This window comes from Pleuronectes platessa, chromosome 10 (assembly GCF_947347685.1).
Source record: "Pleuronectes platessa chromosome 10, fPlePla1.1, whole genome shotgun sequence".
NCBI classification, from domain to species: domain Eukaryota; kingdom Metazoa; phylum Chordata; class Actinopteri; order Pleuronectiformes; family Pleuronectidae; genus Pleuronectes; species Pleuronectes platessa.
Window position 1 is genome coordinate 25860785 of NC_070635.1, and position 15302 is coordinate 25876086.

Here is a 15302-nt window from a genome sequence, read left to right on the forward strand (position 1 = left end):
GTTTAACATGGGAGTGGATGGGAGCCAGCTGTTATTTAAGGCTTGGCGCTGCGCTTCAGCGTCGCTTTGGTGTCGCTTCAGCGTCCGGTGTGAACCCGGCTTTAGAAAATAACTCACAATGAGTCGCTTAACATACGTCACATACTACGTTGCTCTGATTGGTTGTAGGTCTATCCAATTGACACAAGAGGCATTTTTTTTCTGGTTCGGAACACGCCCCATAATCACAGCCCAATGGAGCGGTATCAGACTCACATTCTGACTAGAATTGTGAGTATGACAACATCAGGCTATGAAATGTGGTAAGGTTAAGGTTAAGGTTAGGGCTAGCCATAAGTGAAGTTAGGTTGTGGAAGGTTTTGGTTAGTCTGTCAACAATGAATGGAAGTTAATGCAGTGTTCTAACAAGGTTAGCTGCACAATCTGCCCAGCTGACTGCAAATCACCACAATTCAACATCTTCCTGCTCAGGAACAGCTGCCTTGGCTGGACTGGAGGCTCAATGTAGCGGTTACATAATATCCCTCACACCATGATGCATAATGCACTCTACATGCGTACTGTGTATACAGTAGTCTATTTACATAGGGTGATGCTTAAGAGCTTACTAACAGCCCATCAAATCTAATCAGTGCTAATTTGAACATTGAAGAGCCTAGAGCAGGGGTGTCCAAACTTTTTATCCCGAGGGCCGCATATAGAAAAAAATACGAAGGTCTGGGCCACTCACGCCGCCACGCCCCCCTGCCCTGGAGCGGACTGTTGACAGGGGGGGGGGGCGAGGCTCTCTGAGGGACAGCTGCAATACAGTGGGCCATCATCCATCACATTACATTTCATTTAGCTGACGCTTTTATCCAAAGCGACTTACAATAAGTGCATTCAAGGGTACAAACCCAGAACAACAAGAATCAAGAAAGTACAATTTCAAAACTACAAAGTGCTGTAATTAAATGCCATTTAAGTACTTCTAAATTGATAGTTTTAAAATATATAATATAACATAGCAAACATAGCTTATGTTTCCATATTCATATTATTTGCTGCCTTAAAATCATCTTCACTCTTCTAACATCTAATTCTTTGTAATATTTTGTAATCTCTTTTAGTATTTTAATATTTTATCTTCATCATTAGGGCCCGAGGATGACTATGCGAAAGAAACTATTGAAATTGAAATGATTATTAGGACACGAGCAGCGTGCTTTGGCTCTTTTGCTTTTCGTTTGATTATTCAGGCAAATTAATCGCATTTATTACGGCATGAACATGCTCAAAAACTCACCAAAGTTTGCGGGCGCTTTAAGCCTGGTGAAAATGTACGTATTATGGAGTATTTGGAAATGGGCGTGGCTAAATGGCTCAACAGAGCCCCCCTAAAACACAGCAATACAATTTGGTTTAACCGATCTTCACGGAATTCAGTACACACCACCGATGAAAATAAAATTTGTGCCACCAATTTGATTAATGGGTCTTGTTTTTTGCACGTACATGATCAGAGTCCCGGCCTGAACAGATCTATTAGTCTGTATGTAGTGATAGCGCTACCTCCTGGCAACAGGAAGTGGGCCTAGTTTCACAACTTTACTTTGATTTACATCAAAATTTCACTGTGTGATCTGCACTTGATGGCGTGGACCGTAATGCGTGATTAGTGGGCATGGTTCGGCGGAAACAGGAGGTGAAGCGTTTATCCTTCCCGCGGTGCACAAAACACATGCAAAGCTCTATTCTTTGTCTACACATACCTAGATGTGTATCAACCCTCTCTTTCCAGTAACAAATGCTTTAGTTTTTTACACTGAGAACTTGAAAATTTCTGTGTAAATTTTGGTCTCTTTGGACAGTAAAGTTGTCTTTATTAATACATATTACAACCATCTAGGTCTATATATACGCAAATAAGTCAAATTAAAGGGGTTAAAGTGTTTTCTGGATTAAAGGATTGATGGATAAAAAGGCAATGCCTTTGACCTCGCCTTGTAGATTTTTTTTTTCTATATCTGCTTTTTAATTTGCAACTAAAGAGAAAAAAAAAATTGTTCTACGAGTCCGCAGCCTTGTTGACGATGATGATGATAACTACACACCTCTTTGGCACTCCTGATCTTCTCCAGAAAAGTGTGCAGCTCCCTGGTTTCTGTATACAGAGCCCGACACACTGCTTGGTAGTGATTGGGGGCATCTGATAGGTTGGGTAGGTGAGTTGTACACAGCTATAGGGGAGAGACAGTGAAGTACAGAGGGGGAGACATTTACATTGCATGGGTCACAGTTGCATTTCTTATAAACTTGATACAGAAGTGATGGAGTAAAATTCACAATGTGCGATGCAATGCACTGAAATGAATGGCTACATCAATATCCATGTATACTCTCATAGCACCATCTGGCGGCCATGTTCAATGACAACAGAGCTTTTCCAATTCTCTCTGTGCAGCTTTCAAAGTGTATGATGTGATATAGTGGTGACCAATGTGCTCTGACATGTTGGCAAGTTGAGGATCCTATTTGTTAAATTAACTATCAGTGCTGATGATTTGGTATGTGATTGTTCTCAGGGACACTGCATGAAAACAAAAAATATCCAAACACATTTGCAGACATTGGTAAACAACAGTCATTGACTGTGGATTACAATTCACAAGACAGCTATTCCCGAGGTCAGCCATCCTGCTGCCACATGAACACAAACACACAAATGCACTAACACACACAAACACACATACAATGACAGATTATGCCTTGTGTCTCTCAGGGGTGCAGAAGGCACTCTGTGGTTAATGCGTGGCATGCCATTTGTCTAGATTGCATTTCAGCTAGAGAGAAGTTCACTAAACACAGAAAATAACAGAAAACATCTCTTCTCTCATAAATGAAAGTGTTATCTTTGTTCATTTCAGACATAAATAAATGTGGCACTGGCAAAATATGGCCAATTATGTGTTTTAAATATTGTGTTGACAGAGTTATTCTCTGTCAACTGGGGTCAATACAGTAGGACAAAGGGTTAACTCAGGAAGCACATGAAGTGAATGGACAGAGGAGACTATTTAAAGTGACAGCTGGTTGCCATTGCCCCGGCCAGATTGTCTGAAACATATGCAGATATGGCTTAATATGCTGATTTGTTATGTTAAACTCAGTAGTTTAGTGTCATGATTCTGCCATGTCTTACCTTTGAATAGATAGAAAGACTTTGTGCAGCATGGGCTCATTTTTCAACTACAATTTTGATATTAATTTTGGATTTATAATCTCCTTGTGTATCTCTTACTTTACTTCCTGTCTTTGTCTGATATCCCTCTTACGTTGATTAGCTGCCCATCTTGATTAGTTCACCTATGTTTAGTTCAGTTGAGTATTAGGGCCTTGTCTATTTCCTCTCAGTTTAAAAATAAATCTATATCCACACGACTTTCGTTTTGAAAAATATTTACGTCCAGATAACACAAAAATGACTCTAAATGCTCCAACAAGCATGCCGGGCCAGTATGTGGGAATAAGTCTAAAATCAATGATCCATCAAATACCATATAAGAATGCTGTGTGCTCGGTTGATGAGCTTAAGGTTTAGATGCAGTGATGCCCGATGTAGCTGCAAACGGGCAGTTTCTGTGCGTTCCTCATGTCTTACATGACTCTCCAAGAATGAACAATGGGAATGGCAATTGGAAAAGAGTAAATTGCCTCTTTTATCCAGTTTAGCCAAGATTAAAAAACCTACATATACCCGCTAATTTTAGTGTAATAAAGGTATATGTGTTTCACTTTATAATTTTCAGCTAGTTGCTGCTTCCTGTTTTTAAGTTTAGTGTTTGGCTGGCAGTGTGCAGTGAGGTTATCTGAGTTCTTTCTCTGAAAATATCTGCATGTTTCTTTATTAAAACAGGCTGATGAGAGCAGGGAGAGTGAGAGTGATTGAAAAAACCACTGACATCCATAGATAAGACAACCAGAGTCGCTTCCTCAGCTAGGGTACCTACCTTGAGGATATCTCTGTAACCATGAACAGTGTAGACACTATCAGGATTATCCTCTGCCTCGTCCTCCTCCTCTGTGGCCTCATAACCTTCGTCAGGGCAGGAGTCCTTTGTGGCCTCGCCAATGTTGGTCATGAGGTCGATGAGCTGCTCCAGAGGTGGACTGAGCTCCCTCTCCTCATTCTCCTTTAGTCCGTAGTCCAGAGCCTTGTAGATCATGATGCCCAAAGACTCAATCACCTGAGAGGGAACACGAGACAAAACAAAAAATATTCACGTGATCTGCATCATGCTATATATATATAGACTGTTTAAGCTTTGCATATACACACACAAACAAACACACACACACACACACACACACACATACTAATTTCTGCAGGTTAAAAGTTGATAATTATCAGCACGCCTGTATGTTCTTGATCGTAAAAAAAAGGGGTAAAATCCATAAAAATTTACATACATTCATTGAACAAACAATACTTCTAGTAATCTATAGATTACAGACTTTGATTTTCTTTTAAAAAATATGGATTTGTGTCTTTGTTATGTAATCTGACCATATTTTGTGTGAGCTGAACAGTTGTGACATGGAAACCTTGTGACTCAAACATTTAGGAGCATACTCCATCCTCTATTAATACACAAACACACACACACACTCACACACACAGACACACACGCACACACACCAACTCACTCGACATGCACACTAGGTGGCCTTTGACAGGCTGACCCTGGGAGCAGATTATTGATAGTTGATCTTGTGATTAACTGCCGCATAAAAGAAAACGCTATCATCACGTCATACACGTCTCTGTGCAGATACAATCGTCTCTGTGTCATGGAAGAATTCGAGTATGCCGACATACGTAAACCGCGCCAGCAGGATCCAACTCAACAATCAAGAGTAATAGGAACATAATTAACAACGATTTTATGGATTGCAGCAAGGACATTTTTGAGCAGATTTAAACCTGCACTAATCGATCTTTTGGATAATATCTGTGTTGGTAGCTGATAAACTGACAATACGATAGGATGAGAAAGGATCCTGGGTTCTTTTGTTGGGTTAACATAAATACTTGGGTTAAGGGATATCCATCATGGCTTCACTAATAACCACTTGGTTATGCTAATGCCTGGGCTTTAGGGAAACAAGTTGTACAAGCGAACAATTAGGTTGTTTCCCCCTCCAGATACAATTGATAGCAGCATCTCGTAAATAAGCGTTCCTTTCAGTAGCAAAACAGAGGTCAGTCCAATGTTCTGACGAACCATTCTTTGAGGACTTTGTCCAACACCTGACTTTATACTTCTCAGATACTTCTCAATTTATACTTCACAAAGACAATTACTAAAGCCACAAACATGCATTTGTCATTTGGCTGAAAAGACTGATCTATCCAGATCCTCCCCCCAACATTCCCTCAGTGGCCCAAACTTTTTATTGGTCAAAAATAAAGGAATCCATTATCCGAAAGGAAAACATGCTGTTTTAACATCCACGAGTCTGCTAAGCAATGGAATTTCATTTATCTTTGTGGTAAAAGGTCTGGGAAATTAAACATGTGAGTCTGATGTTCTCTCACAAAGAGCTTGTCACGAGCATATCAACACCAAGCCTTAGTGCTTTCAGTACAACCAGGAGACATCAGGAGATGCTGTATTTATAGCTCCCAGTCTGACCAGCGACTGGAGAGTCACGGTGGAAGGCAGCAATGCCAAAGCCAAGACAAAAGACGAGAGTGAGAAATCTCACAGGGGATTATTCTGCAGCCCTGAGCACGGAGAAAAGAGTAAGAAGGAGGGAGACAGTACTGAGAGAGAAGAAGCCTTTGAGAAGGGGGAATGAGGGGATGCAGTACGGAGGTTGGTAATATGAGGATCAGAAGTGTTTCTGGAGACCAAAAACAAGAATCAGTGAATGAGATGCTGTTGAGAGTCAGTGAATAGATCAGAGGTCAAAGCAGGCAGGTAGAGGTGAGACATCAAACCAACACACTGTGGTGTGTGTGTGTGTGTGTGTGTGTGTGTGTGTGTGTGTGTGTGTGTGTGTGTGTGTGTGTGTGTGTGTGTGTGTGTGTGTGCGTGTGTGTGTGTCTGTGGGTCCGGACATGAAGATCAAGACCATATCAATGGATGCTTATGGTGAGAGGAGGGGATATATGAGAGATTCGTCCTCTCCCCCATCAGTGTGTAAGAGCTGTGTTTCCTCAGGGGGTTGCAACCTCTTTGTCTGAGTACAGATGACACCATTCAGACACACACGAACAAACATGCACAAAAAACTCCTGCACATGAAAACCCACTCCTCCAGGGATTTGCTAATCTCAGGCTGTTGCTGAGCAGCTCTTCACCAGACAGCAGGTGACGCTTGTTGTGGAGGATGATTATGTGTACGGTGCTTCCCTGCTCAGCAGCTCATAGTTTTATGTGTTAAATATGTGGATGTTCAAGCTCCTGTTTCTTATCTGCAGATTTACAAGTTATTCTAAACTGCTTAAAGAATCCAGTCAAAACAGTATCTTATCTGCAAATAGACATGAAAGGAAATGCTGTAGCAGACGAGCTTCACAATTTTTTCAATTTACATTTTTTTTCTGAGGGAAGAAAGGTTTCCGGTCATATATGGCAGGCCATCAATTAAAATATATATTTTTAAAGAGAATAAATGTAGCAGGAGGATCAATCGTATCTAATCGCTTTACTTAAATTTATCTTACAGATTTCTTTCTTCTAAAAAAAATGTTTCACAATATCCTTAGGCTTTGGACTTTGAAGACAAAACAAAACTTTTCAGCACATAACCTTTATCCTGGGATGATGAAACTTTTCCACTACATTTTGATAATGCATAGACTTAATAATAAAATTAACTCTACACTGTTTATTAATGAGGATTATTGACCAAGGTCAAATATTTTTCAATTTTTGTTACAGATACAACTCAACCAAAATTTTCACCAACAAGATTTTCTCAATTTTACCACTGTGTGGGCTTTTATAAAAGTCACACACCGTGCTTAAATTAATTCTATTGATTATGTCGATGTTAATGCCTTCTCTTAAATCTGGGGAAGTCATTTCTTCCACATTCTTCACAAATAATTGACTGCAAACTATGACTGATTCCAGTCTCTGTGACTATGAGACATCCGGCTGTAACACACGTCTTCTTTCTTCTTTAAAATGAGCCTGCCTCGTTCCCAGGCTTACAGGCTACCAAGCAGAAGGATGAGATGGAGGAGAGGAAGGGATGGGGAGAAGAAGAGGATGAAGATGAAGAACAAAATAAATCATCAGCGGCAATAGCAACATCAAACAGCTTGGCTTATGTTTCAACATTCCTGCCACAGAGCAACGTGGTCTCATGAAACGGCTCGTAAGATATCGTACTAAAAGTTATGTCCACATTTTCGTAAAGAATCATACGAAATGCGCCTGCGCGGCCCTCCGCAGCGCTCTGATAAAGTAAGATGGCTGAGATTGATGTATTCCTGGTGGAAAACGCTATATTTGAGCAATATTTCTTAATAAAAATGTGTTTTGATGATATCTGTGTCGAGATATGTGTGTTTCAGTTTCAATATTTTCATTCATGGTTAAAAAAAAACTATTTTCAGAAACCCTAATCTCAACCAGGAAGAACCATACAGAAAAGCAAAAATTTAATGGCATTCCTGTACGTGTGTGTGTCGTTCCCATCTTTTGTAGTTCTAATGTGTTTTCACTATTATGTGAGATTGCGACTGGGAACCTTGCATGCTTCTTTATAGTTTTTTGGTGTGAGAAAAACACCTGTTTAGTCAGATTTAGTTTTTCTTACTAATAAAATGGTCAAATCTAGTTTTTTCAAGGGGTTTGGCCCTACTCAGTGTCGCCCCCCATAGTTTTGCATTTGGCTATGGTAGTGGAGTTCAAGACCTTTCCAAAACAGTTCATGCCATGTCTGTTGCATATTTAGTTTCCATCCTGTAAGCCAGTGATTTTCAACCAGTGTGCCGCGGCACACTAGTGTGCCGTGAGAGATCGTCAGGTGTGCCGTGGGAAATTATCTAATATCTAGTGTTGCACCGAAGTATCGGCCGAACATCGGTAGCGGCAGATATTTGCCTCGTTTACCGACATCTGCACATCGGTAATAAACTTGACTTTCACCGATATCATTGGTATTTGTGGTTAAACCGCTGGGCAGGTGCCGCGGCTGAGGGAGCAGTCGCCCTCCTCTCCACTCCGCCGGAGACTCGGCGTGCGGCACGCCTCGACGTTTTGTTGGGGGGGGAGGTCCTATTCCGCTGTGCCTCACGGCGTCAGTGGTGCAGGGTGCTTTCTTTCTCTTGGACCGTGGGGCGGTGTCCGTCGCCGGTGCAGAAGGCGGGCCGTTGGAGGGGACCGGGTACGGCGGTCGGCGGCAGCGACTCTGGACGCGTGTCGGGCCCTTCTCGCGGATCACCTCAGCTACGGCGCCCGCTGGGGGAACCCTCCGTTCACGCGGGGGGCCCCTTCCGGCGGTGCACCTCGGCTGGCGCCTAGCAGCTGACTTAGAACTGGTGCGGAACAGGGGAATCCGACTGTTTAATTAAAACAAAGCATCGCGAAGGCCCACGGTGGGTGTTGACGCGATGTGGTTTCTGCCCAGTGCTCTGAATGTCAAAGTGAAGAAATTCAATGAAGCGCGGGTAAACGGCGGGAGTAACTATTGGCCACAAAACAGGTCAATCTGTTTTAGACAGGGTTAAAAGTTCCTGTTTTAAATGATCCTTGTGGTATTTTGACCAAAATATGTTACAGACATTTCAATAAGACCCCAAGGAACCATATCAAATGTGATAAAATGGGTATAATATGTCTCCGTTAAATAAAGTTTAGTTAAATCAAAGATTGTTTCATAAATCTGATTCAATTTGTGCTCATTAAAAGGTAAGAGTAAGAAAGGGCTGAAATAATTTAAAATAGTGCTTTTTAATACATTTAGAAATTATATTACTAACTATATGTATTATATGTACTGTGTTAGTCCATAGAGTGTCATTTAGGTTGGTGGTGTGCCCCAGGATTTTGTAAATGTAAAAAATGTGCTGCGGCTCAAAAAAGGTTGAAATTCACTGCTGTAAGCCATCAAAACTGACTCAGGTACAAGGTTCAAAGGTCATCCCTGAGGAGCAGAAGCCATCCACAATTTTCCCACAGACATAATGTTACTCCCGAGGTCAAGACCTTTACGATGATGACTTTGCTTTTGTTCTGGGACAAAGTTTACATTTCATCCTGCTCCAAGCACAGGCCCTCTCAGGTGTACTTTCTCAAACCCCATTGAGGTCCAAGCTGGATCAATTCAGTGTTCATTTTGGCAGCTATTTTTGATTTAGTCTTAGTCTTAGTCTTTTGACGAAAATGCATATTAGTCACATTTAGTCATTTTTATCCTTCTTAGTTTTAGTCTAGTTTTAGTCGACGAAAATGAATTACATTTTAGTCTAGTTTTAGTCACATTTAGTAGCCACATTAACTCCTCTTCTTCCCTTCTCAAGCCCAGGGACCCTGTGTTGTGTCTAAAACTGCATAATAGTCTAGCTTGCAGTACTTAGGTTGTCCATTAGATTACCCTACCAGAAAGGTCTATAGCAGGGGTCGGCAACCTTTTCTTACTTATTTTGCCTCTTCTTCCCCCAAATAAAATGTGTCTGGAGCCGTAAAATATATTTGATAACAAAGCTAATAAAGTTTAATATAAAGTTATACTATACTAAACTATAGTTTGTTGCATTTACGAAATTATAGAACGACAATAAAGAAAACTCTTGACATTTTATTGCTATTTGTACCTGTTACAATAAAGGAAAACACCGAACACTTATGAAGAGAAGAAAATACACAGGCAAGTGTCAGCCTACTTTGAATTAAATTAAACACATAACTTTGTAGGGCTATTTGAGTCCTCCCAATATTTGTGGGAAATGTATGAAATAAGAAGTACCATATTTTGAAATAAATAAAAACATATAGCTGCAGCCTAATAGCTTAAAAATATATATTTAGTTTTAAATGTGAAAACAAAAAGTGAGAGCAGTTCAGGCTGGAGGCGGACACAGAAACTGAAGCTCGGTACAAACCAACTGCAGCTTCTGCTCTGATCAAGAAGCTGCTGCGCTGATCTCTGATCAGCTGAGACCAGAGAAACTCTGTGTTTTCACTGTTCCCACTTTTAAGAAGCAGCCGGTGCACGTGAACGAGCTCTGGTCTTGTGTCTCTGAGCGAGTGAGCGGGGCGGTGGGCGGAGCCTCGGGACCGGTGCGCTATCTGGTAGTGATGGGAAGTTCGGATCTTTTTACCGTGTCGGTTCTTTGAATCTCGTTCAGTAAAATGAACGAATCTTTTTTTGAGTCATTCGTTCGTTTCAAGGGGGGGGGGGGGGGGGGGGGGGGCGGTGCAAACGATCCAAAGACTCGTACCCGGCAGATGAACGAATCGTTCAACTCCCGACCGTGTTTTTGGATCAATGATTCGTTCATCTGCCCACAGAGTCTTCGGCCGACGTGTCGGCCACACAGAGCGAGCTCATCTCGCCGGTGACCGCAGTGCGGGCGGCGGACGGGAAAATCGCTCCCGGGAAAAGCAAGCCGAGCTCCGGGACGGCGGGGCTCCAGATGCCCCCGGTCACCTACATGCACATCTGCGAGACGGAGGTGTTCAGCATGGGGGTGTTCCTGCTGAGGCCCGGCGCCTCCATACCGCTGCACGACCACCCGGACATGAACGGGAATCTACAGAGCTGCTGATCCGCACGCTGCCAGCACATCCAGCTGGCCCGCCGCATCCGCGGACACAGAGCTTAAACTGCTGCTGCTCCACTGACTATAACAACGCCGCATTCCTACACTTATAAAATGCAATTCAATGTGGAAGTAATCCAAGTATTCAGAATACGTTACTCAGATTAGTTAATGTAACGGAATACGTTACAGATTAAATTTTTGGGCATGTATTCTGCATTCTGTAACAGAATACGTTTTGAAAGTATCCTTCCCAACATTGGAAATGTTACTGACTTGAGAGTAGTACGACACCTATATTTAAAAAAAAAAAAAATTCTCAAGATGGTAAATTTGCACACAGGTTTTAAAAAGTGCATGCCTTGTGTTTATACTTACAATGACTTTGATTAAATTACTTAAATGCACACCGATTTGTTATTCTTGTTTTCTGTAATGAGCAGTTAAATAAAAATGTGGGAAAGAATATTGTACAGTATCTAATATTGTGTTGGTCATATTTAAATCATTCATTACGTTTTTTTTGGGGGGGAAAGAGAGGATAAAATAAAAGAATCGCATATTAAATCTTAATCGCAATATTTGGGGGGGGGAAATCGCAATTAGATTATTTCCCCAAATCGTTCAGCCCTATTCACAAGTCATAATGACTGGTTTTGTTACTTTCACTTTACATTTACACTTACAGTTTAGTGCAGTGTAATTATTTCCCGTGATAATTAAATGCCAGTGTGACAATAAATGACTATTTAAAACCATACAAACTGTCATGTTTTACTGTATATAATAGAGATTTTCTTTAAAAAAAAAAGATCTGCCACACAAAAGCTGTCAGGCTGCTTTTTAACAGCGGTCACGCGATAGGGAATGGGGTAACTGTTTCCTCTTATGAGCCTATGGAGGTCACGTGGAAAATGAGCCAAAGACTCGTACCCGGCAGATGAACGAATCGTTCACCTCCCGACTGTGTCTTCAGATCAGTGATTCGTTCTTCTGCCAACAGAGTCTTCGTATCAGTGATTCGTTCATCTGCCGGATACGAGTCTTTGGATCATTTTTCACGTGACCTGCATCAGCCTATGCAACAGTCCCGATGTGCGGCCACGAGAAAATGAACGAATCACTCTTTGAGAGGACTCGTTACTCCCGAATCCTTGTAAGGATTCGTTCAAAACGAACGAATCGTTCACGACCGACACATCACTACTATCTGGTAGTAGTGATGTGTCAACATTTTCGTCTCGTCTCGTTTCGTCAACGAAAGTTAAAATAGATTTAGTCATAGTTTTTATTTTCAAAGATCCGTTTTCGTTACGTCTTCGTCTCGTCTTCGTCATGGAAAAAATATCGTTAACGAATATTTTTCGTCATAGTTTTCGTCAATGAAATTAACACTGGATCAAATCTGTCGAATCTGTTTTAAGAGGTATTTAATTGCCAGATTTGGTCAAAATATGTATGTTTGCTTTATACACAATCATGTGTTTCACTTTGGACCAAGATAGAGACACTTTTGTTCATTAACAACCCAATTTCTCACAACCCAGTCTCAGACTGTTTGCCCTCCTCCCCTCTGGGAGGCGCTCCAGGGTCCTCCGTTCCCGGACCAGCAGGTTCAGGAACAGCTTATTCCTGCGGCTGTCACTCTGCTGAATCACCATGGTATAGACTTCATATATATTTTTCATATAAAATTTAGTGGAATTCATACGAATTCTAGTGCATTACTTTTAGTAGCATTTCCTACGAAATTGTGAAGAGACCAGCCTGCACAGCGAGGAGGGGAACTGGTCAAAGGGATCAAATAAAAAGCATTGTGACGAACAAAGAATAATTTTTAACCCCAGTTGAAATTTACATTAGTCTTGATGACAGTCGCTTCATGATAGGTCAGATTAGGTTCATAGTCAGATCTTGCTAAAACCAACAAAACTTTTCCTAATGCCTGTGTGAGGTCACTTGGCGTGGCAGCAGTGGATACATACTATGCCAGTAGTACCTACCTACAGTGCCGCCAGAAGAATCTTCCTAAGTTACACACAAGGGCAACACTATATCTCATTCAGGGCCTATCGCTGCAACCTGCAACCTGATCCATGTGCTCATCAACTATCTACTGACAGTGAACTCTTTTACATAGGAAAGTGTAAGTAATTCAGGGACTGACGGTCATAAAGGGACACATGAATGTTGTTTTAAGGGGTCGGTTTCTTATTGAGGTGGGGTAGCATTTCATTACAGCATTCAACAGTAACTGTATTACACCTGAGGTATCAGAGCTGCACACCAGCAGGATATAAAATGACAGCAGAGCCTCATGTTGACAAGAACACCCAGCCTTTGTCCTAGTTATGAACGTTTCAAATTAGGTTATAGGGTCCTCTGGGTGAGTTGTCTACGTATTCACTGTTTACAACATACACTTTTCTACAGTGGTAAGCCCAATATTCAACCGCAACCAGAGGTATCTATTACTTCAATATCCCATCAACCACATGATCTATAAGTGACATTTAGAGGAAAAGCTGGGTACCACCCTCATGTTTAAGGTATAGCTTATGACGATAGAGCCAACAGCTCATTTGATTAGGTAAGCACAAAGACTGGAATAGGGGGAACAGCTGGATTGCCTCCTAAGATACCCACACTCCTGAAGCTCTCGTAGTTCCCGATCTTGGATCGTGGATCGTGATGGCAGCTGATTGTGGAATGGCATTGTGTCCGTGGTGGCAGCTGATCGTGGTGGTGGATTGTGATGGTGGATTTTGAGATCTGGATCATGGATCATGATACACCTCTGCCTTTATATCCTCATCAATGTTTTAAATATTGTTATTTTGTAAATGTGCTGGGAGAGAGATCTCTCCGAGGTTTCACGTTTTTTCACCTGTTTATAATGTTTTTTTGGTCATGTTTCCTTACTATTGTTGAGGGTTAAGGACAGAGGAGGTCACACATTGTTAAGCTCTATGAGCTCTTGATTAATTTAATAACATACAGTATGTTTAAGTTTGCTCCTCACAAAAAAAGCTAAATGTATGTATATGGATACTATGTAAATAAGTCTGGACGAAGCATCTTTATTTCCTCCCACTGTACAAAAATGAAGCCAAAATATGCTCGATACAGGTGCTGCCATCTTTGGCTCAACTTGGATGCATAGTATAGTAGTGATTTGGGGATGGAGCCGTGGTGCCCTGTGGATGTACACATGCGACCAATCACAAGTCAGTTTCACCTGTCAATCATGACATTTAATTTAGCTTTTATAGTATCAAAAAACGAATCAAAACCAAAGTTATCAGAAACATCCACACTTGGAAGCGATATGTAAGAACACCCTTATATGACAGAAACCATCTTTGGGGGGGAAATGTATATGTACTTTCACTTTTTTGTTTGGCCTATTTCCCTTCCACTGACACGGTGGAGGCAGGGTCTATGGTGACGATGAAGATATTTAGACAAAGACAGCAGCTCTTACACACCTTGGTTTAAGTAATGTAGCTTTGTTTGATTTTAACACACCAAACCCCAGCCTGTTTTACTAACTAAACACTAACTGAATTGTCATAAATCTCTCTTGTTTGCAAAAGACTTCCATCTTTCACTGTCAACCAAACAGCAGGGAATTACCACAATCAGCTCAAAGTGCTTTGAATTAAAGGTTTGTTGAAGCAATGGGTTGATTTAAAACATTTATATTTCCTCCCTAGTGGACCCACACGGATCGGATTATGGCAGTGAGAGTAAACAGGGACAGAGCTAAGTGGAATTGTACCTCCCCACTGTAGATTACAATCCTTTTAAGCTTGTATATTATGAATTATGTTTTTACAAAACATTATTTATTGCACCTTTTTTACCCCTAACAGCAGACTCTAGAATTACAGCCAGTTCAGCTGGTGTCATTTCATTGTATTTCTTTACAACACATCCAGGGTTTGTAAATGTGACACTAACAAGCAGTTAGATTTTTCAATAGCCTCTTCAAGGAGATGCACAACTCACTTTAACTCCTTATAAATAAACTGAAACTGACGGAAGCTACTCTTAGTATCCACTCAAAGTCGCATCTATTTCTTTGAAGGTACAGTAAGTCTGACATATTGAAAAAAAAAAGATGGGTATTTGCTTTTTTGAGAGTTAGAGTAGTAAATGTAGAATGAGAAGATTGATGCCACCTTTATGTGGATACGGTAAATATGAAAACTGAGTCTAGTTGTTCGAAGTCTTCATTCTGGAGAAAAGCAGATTCTTTTCCACAGGGAGGCTCTGTGGAAAACAATCTACTGACAAACATCTCTATATTTTACAGTTTAATACATCTAATGCAGTTACTTTAATCAGTGTAGTAGTATCTGTAAAACAACAAGCTAACAGTGATTTTCTGGGCTCTTGGCTGGTTGCATAATGGTGACTAGACCCCCTTTTACTACCGGTCAAAAAACCTTACACCCGCTAACATCTGGCTTCTGTCTGCAATGGGAATGGATTTGATCGATATTTACTCCCTGGTCAAATGACTCTGTGGTAGACA

The 15302-nt window shown here is 41.1% G+C and overlaps 1 protein-coding gene across 1 annotated transcript in view; it reads right to left on the reverse strand.

Annotated features, from left to right (window-relative positions):
• The window catches only part of spire1b (spire-type actin nucleation factor 1b), a 44459-nt gene that overhangs the window by 15851 nt on the left and 13306 nt on the right, over positions 1-15302 (reverse strand). The window contains exons 3-4 of the mRNA XM_053433712.1: positions 3990-4226; positions 2094-2219 (exon numbers count right to left, since the gene is read on the reverse strand). Coding sequence (XP_053289687.1) covers positions 2094-2219; positions 3990-4226 — 363 coding nt within the window. The remainder of the gene's footprint in view (positions 1-2093; positions 2220-3989; positions 4227-15302) is intronic.